This window comes from Priapulus caudatus, unplaced genomic scaffold (assembly GCF_000485595.1).
Source record: "Priapulus caudatus unplaced genomic scaffold, Priapulus_caudatus-5.0.1 Scaffold254, whole genome shotgun sequence".
In the NCBI taxonomy this organism is placed as follows: domain Eukaryota; kingdom Metazoa; phylum Priapulida; class Priapulimorpha; order Priapulimorphida; family Priapulidae; genus Priapulus; species Priapulus caudatus.
The window spans coordinates 380,785-387,452 of NW_014577315.1; the positions used below are offsets into that span (position 1 = coordinate 380,785).

General features: G+C 47.8%; 1 protein-coding gene across 1 annotated transcript in view; it reads right to left on the reverse strand.

Annotated features, from left to right (window-relative positions):
- LOC106808109 overlaps positions 1–6,460 on the reverse strand; it is a 50,589-nt gene extending 44,129 nt beyond the window's left edge. The window contains exons 1-2 of the mRNA XM_014810684.1: positions 6,392–6,460; positions 5,195–5,301 (exon numbers count right to left, since the gene is read on the reverse strand). Coding sequence (XP_014666170.1) covers positions 5,195–5,251 — 57 coding nt within the window. The 5' untranslated portion in view covers positions 5,252–5,301; positions 6,392–6,460. The remainder of the gene's footprint in view (positions 1–5,194; positions 5,302–6,391) is intronic.
- Between the last annotated feature and the right edge of the window lie 208 nt (positions 6,461–6,668).

Sequence of the window (6,668 nt, forward strand, 5' to 3'; positions counted from 1 at the left end):
TATATGACCATGTCCATATATATATATATATGTAATTATGACCATTAATGACATTAAAGTTGGGAACACTCCTAATGGAGTATCACCCTTAATCCACGACACTGAAAGAACTGTAAGTATATAGCGGTAACAGTATTACGAGCTATGGATAAATAATCACTCTGCTGTACTCGGTACATCACGCGTTACCCTGCCCACGCCGTCTCTCCCATCTGTCTACGGGTGAACAAAACTTCTCCAGTTGCGTTAGAAAATACATTCTGAATTTTGTGCATTCGTTCATACAACTGTTTCGTGTCATAGCAAACACTGTAGGTGACCGTTCCCAGCGGCATATCGGAAGCTGACAGATCGTGGATAACATTTCGATAACTTGCATCTCGTCTGCGATCTGCGATGCGGCGGAAACTCCAATCAAATTCGAGTCTTTAGCCGCGCACGCATCAGTCTCCGTGGCTTGCATAATTCATTTCATGCGAAAGTGCTGCTTGGGAGAGATGGCGAAGAGGGCACGGCGCAACCCTTCATGAATAATGCACCCGGGATGGGAATTACGAAAAGTTTTCGCTGTACGACTGAAAAAAACCGCTCGCCGAGCGATGAAAAGATTCATAACTCGCTATCCAACGGGTTTCTAGCACAGCGTCTATTCGTGCGCGAGTTCGTTCGTGTTTCGGCAACAACATCAAAACCAGACGCGCGGCTATGGAATTAGAGCCAAGAAGGATCAAAGAAGCAATGCGCGCTGCCAGACACTCTAGTTTTCTCACGCATGTGAATCACGCTTTCATTATCAAAGGAAACTTGTCATCAGATTGCAATGTAGTTACGCGGGTGTGTTGCGTGTGCGTGGGGGTTGCTGCGTGTTGCTGCGTATGCGTGCTGTCCCCCCCACGCGCACGCGGGCACATACACACGCACGAACACGAGCTTGCTGCGTGTTGCTGCGTATGCGTGCTGTGCTCGTGTTCGTGCGTGTGTATGCGCCCCCGTGCGCGTGCGTGTGCGTGTGTATGTGCCCCCGTGCGCGTGCGTGTGTATGCCCGCGTGCGCGTGGGTGAAAGCTTGCGTGCCCGTGTGCGCGTGCCCGTGTGTGCATGCGTGTGTGCGTGCCTGCAAGCTTGTGCGCGTGCGTGCTGTTCTTGTGTGCGTGCGTGCGTGCGTGCGTGCTGTGCGTGTGTGCGTGGGCGAGTTGCACGCTGACATTCGAAGCAGCGTCTTGTTTCGACTTTCGTTTCGCCCACGATGCCGGTAAACATCGCCGAGAGAAAACATATCGACGTACGCGTGTGTAGCGTTAAGCCGCTCAATCAACGCGGTGCCCGATAAAACTCGCGCGCTCTCTATCCATCTTCCGAAGCCCAGATAATTGATGGCAACCTAGTCGTTAGCGCTACCGCAACCAAACCGTACTAGATTCACGAAGAAAGATCGGCGACTGATCGTGACAGACGACGGTGCCCGAAAGAAACCCGCAATCACGTGCCAATCACGTGAAATTATCGTAAACCCTCGTCAACGGCACCGCCGCCCCCCCCCCTTCCGCGCCGTAGCGGATTATTTCCCGACGTTAACGATTAAAATCGAACACTTTCGAAATACACGCGATTGATCTGCGTGCGGCGGTAACTTAATGCTGGCGTCTGCTTAGCAGACCTGGCGGTCACGCTTGCACGCACCGTAGCGCCACCTAGCAGCGGCAGGTGTAGACTAAGCCACTTCGAAATCGACTGTAAAATTTACTGGCCGATGAAAGGCGAAGATTCGCCGGGTTGTCGCCTGTGTTACCGCACAGCGGCGCTGCTATTTCGCTGCTATTTCCCGAGCCGCTGGGCCGGGACGCAATTCCGTTTATAAGTACGTCAAGCCGACGCCCCTATACATATACGCATGTTTGTCGCGGGTGTTGGTGGTGGTGGTGTGTGTGTGTGGGGGGTGGGGGGGGTAATGTGTATTTGTGGCGGGTTGTGGCATGTTAAATGTGCGTGCGATACCGGTCTGCGGTACAGCGTGGAAAGAAAACGCCAGGATGCGGTAGGAGCGAAGGATACGGCAGTTCACTGTGCTAGAAGAAAATGCACGGCTCATACAGTCTGTGAATATAATATAAGCACAGTTGCCACAGCTCATAGTGTGTGAAGATATAGCAACACCTCACAGTATAAGAATAAGCCCACACCTCACAGTATAAGAATAAGCCCACATCTCACAGTATAAGAATAAGCCCACGCCTCACAATGGGAGTATAAGCCCACACCTCACAGTATAAGAATAAGCCCACACCTCACAGTATAAGAATGAGCCCACACCTCACAATGTGAGAATAAGCCCGCACCTCACAATGTAAGAACAAGCCCACACCTCACAATGTGAGAATAAGCCCAGACGGTCAGACCTCACAATGTAAGAACAAGCCCAGACCTCACAATGTAAGAACAAGCCCAGACCTCACAATGTAAGAACAAGCCCAGACCTCACAATGTAAGAACAAGCCCAGACCTCACAATGTAAGAACAAGCCCAGACATCACAATGTAAGAACAAGCCCAGACATCACAATGTAAGAACAAGCCCAGACCTCACAATGTAAGAACAAGCCCAGACCTCACAATGTAAGAACAAGCCCAGACCTCACAATGTAAGAACAAGCCCAGACGGTAGACTATTCCCGTAGCCCGGAGCGTAAATATCTATAACCAGGGTTTTTATCGTGGAGCGAAGCTGGCGGCCCGCACTACATATATACACACAAACACGAGTCGGAAGCTCCCATACCGAATACAGGGCCCCGCGGCCAGCTGTGTAAGTATGAGTACCAGCAGCTGTAGAGACCCCGATGTAGGTCCCGATGTGAGGGTGAGAAATATAGGAGAGGAGGTAGTAGAGGTAGGAGACTGCGCGGTAGGGGAGTAGGCAGAGAGAGAGAGAGAAAGAGAGAGAGAGAGAGAGAGAGAGAGAGAAAGAGAGAGAGCGAGAGAGAGAGAAAAAAAGAGAGAGAGAGAGAGAAAGAGAGATAAAGAGCGTTCAACTATTATTAACGAAAACAATATTTTACATCTCGTAAAGAGCACGTATAATACGGTGACGTAATAACGTAGATGACGTATGTGACATAGATAAAGTATACGACCTAAATGACGTGGACGACGTATAGGTGACGTAGATGACGTAATTACGTTCGTATGACGTCATTTCGCGCTAACTGATCGCTGAACGCGAACCGACGCGCGTTACGCGGAGCTTTGATTACATTCGCGGGATTCATTCACAACAATCGTCAACAGCACATTTGCAATGGATGCGCATCTCGCGTTCTGAACGCTGCAACGTTGCACGTTGCAAAAACATTGCAACGCGTCGCACGAACGCAAGCGATACGCACGCCTCTACGGACGCCCGTGTAACATATATACGTGGAGTAAAGTTAGTTAGCCGACGAATGTCTGCTAACCCAGAAGGACGTTTGCGCGGAGACAACGTGTGCAAACATCTAACCGACTGTCTATATATCGTATCGCGTAAGATCTGTTCACAGACATCGGACCAGTAGTGGCGGTTAGTATAGGGAACGACGCATACGAGGTGTGCATACGCTATCCGGAGACATCAATGAATAATTCATCTTCCTGCCTTCGCGCCATGCACGCCAGAGCTCGCGTAACTAATTTTCTGCCATTTGTGCTTTACTTATACTGTTTAGACTTAGCCAACTTATTACTCTATGTACCAGCTAGAATAATGTATGTGAACAATGTATTTTAGTTGATTTAGCTGAAAAGCTCGACACTATTCCCTTAACCGTAACCAAGAAAAAAAACCTAAACCTAACCATTTTAAAACTTTTTTTCAAGGTTTTGTAAACTTAACCGTCGTTAACAGAAGCACTTTCCGTGCGTCGAACTGATACCAAGACAATGACAGCCGGTAAATTTCAAATCGATTTCCATCTAATCTCTCGCATCGAGAGAGAAATTAATTACGCCAGAAGGAAAACTCTTGTGTCTGTGTGTCTCGCGCTCGTTCGCTCAATCATCTCATCTCGTTTGTGCGTATGGCTGTCGTAATCGCCATTCCTATAAAAAGTCATTAACGTTTCCACTTTTCTAAAGATTTGATTAACTCAAAGAATGTCTGCGTCTATATTGCGTGGGCGACTACTTCGTGCGTTGTGACGAGTAAGTAATTAGAAACCACTCACTGTCTCGCACCTATGCAGGCCGCGTCACGTATACTGTGGGGTTGTCCACATATATAGGAAGACATGAGTTGGCTGGGGGCACGCACGCGCGAGTGTGTGCATACGTGCTCGTGGGGTTGTGCACGACCTACACCGGCAGTAAGTAAAAACAGTCGTAGTCCGACCACAAATAGACCCGGGGGATGTTTTACTACTTGTTTCACCACGTCTCTATAAATAGAGAGGAAGCCGAGATGAGGGCGCGAGCGCTTCCCCTCATGCATCTCGGGGGTAAATATGATTGGTGACGCATGACAGCTGTTGCTGGTACTGCTGCTGCTACTGCTGCTGCTGCTGCTGTTGCTGCTGGTGTTGCTGCTGCTACTGTTGCTGCTGCTGCTGCTGCTGCTGCTACTGCTGTTGTTACTGCTGCTACGGTTGTTGTTGCTGCTGCTGCCGGTAGTGGTACTGCTGCTGCTGGTGGTGGTCGGGTAGTGTTAGTGATAATGCTGCTGCTGTGCTACTGCTACTACTGCTACTACTGCAACTACTACTGGTTCTGCTGCTGCTACCTGCAGTACATAGACTGAACTATAACACCAAGCACGCACGCAAGATACAACCAACCACGGTTGCGTGCGTGCTTATATACGATAAGCATTCACCGTTACTGATTCGTCGACACACTCTCACAATTTATCATCCAGTAAGCCGGATGCATCGATAATTATGCTTACCAATTATAAGCTTGTTAATTAAGTTCATTGTGGTGCTGTAATTTATTTTAATTAAAAGTTTCCGTGGAGCAACAATTAAATTCGGGTATCGGGTATATAGTCTCCTTTTTTGATCGGTAATACATAGCGAGACGATACGATTAGGATTAATATACGTACAGCATAATCGTGTGTTCAGACCTCGGATGTGTTCGGATGCACAGACTTCGTCCATTCTTTTCCTCCCTTATACTTACACCCTCGCCTAGCAGGTAATAAAACGCATGACATATAGTTCTTACCTTTAGCGGTCTAACGACAACGATTCGTTCCATATGCGGAGAACTTTTGGTCGTCATTTTGGACGTGTTTTAATATCGAAGTTCCAGTTAGGTTGTATCGTGGACGCCTGTTAAATACAAACCGGTTTCTAGAAATCCCGTCGCAAACATATATATTGCAAAGTAACCTTTGACAAACAAGCGCGAGCAGTGGGTGCACCCGCGTGTGTGGACACTCGATAGCAACACACTGAACAAGTTTTATACTAGCCGTTACGACACGACATACACGTATAACGTAGTAAAGCTGTCGGGATACATACAAGTCGCACGTCGTCTACAAAACCAACTTTCGAGATCCAACTTTAGAAGTTGCACATGTATACAAACGCAGAATTCGTCAGCCGGAACGCCTCCGTGAGTGTGGGCAGGGCCGGGTTTAGCTCACCGTAACAGATTTGGAAAGGTTTTGCCGCTAGCTGGCAGCACCGGCTGAATGTAGTGGAATATTTATGTTGCTACCGGGCAGACATGTGAATGCTATACGATCTTCATCCAAACTGACCAAACAACGCGTCCAAATGATGAATCTATTGTTGATATTAGGCTACTGTTTAAATATACAAAACACACATACCTGTTCAAGAAAAATAAAAATTAAAAAAATGTATTTTCATACAATCTTTGGCAAAAGGCATCACTCATTTATTGGCACGTGCCTGACAAGTTAGTCCTCAGAATTGGCATGTGATAAGTCACATCTGTACTGCGAAATTAACCTGCGTACCTGTATTTTATAAAGGGAAAAAAACTCATCGCTGCTTCAAGAAATTGCGATAAATACATTAATTTGTTGATTTATACAGTGCACATTGGTCTTGCGATTAATACGTATACATGTTTCAGGCGCGGATTTAGGCCGGTTTGCACCGGTTTCCAGAAACCGGTCACAGGCTGGGTATCTTCAGAATTGACCCTCAAAATTCACCAGAATGCACCAAATATAGCCTAATTTTTAAAAAATTTCCGGGGGGGGCATGCCCCCGGGCCCCCCTAGCTGTGACTAGAACTATGGAAACTGGTCACCTAAACCCTCTGGATCCGCCCCTGTGTTTAGGTCACGCGTAGTTTTGCAAGATCGTACGAAATCTATGAATATTTTCCCTATATATCGCCGCGCCGCGAGCGTTGTGAACGTACGAAGGTTTCAGAACTTACGTAGATTGTGATAGAGCTGATACGTAGGTCCGACGAGCGTAGAGTCAGATGTGTGGCGGGGGAACGCCCGCCCCAAGGTCAGTGAAAGTCAGGAAACCGGTCAGCGCGTAGACCCGTATCGATATAATGAATCGGCCGAGACAGGTGCCTATTAGACTACTAGAAGCACGCCGCTGTGTGTGCGCGCGTGTATGCGTGTATTTGCCCCGTGCGGAGTAACGATTATATGATTATAGTTATGGTTATGGACAGGCGCGCAAATCCATTTTGAAATGTG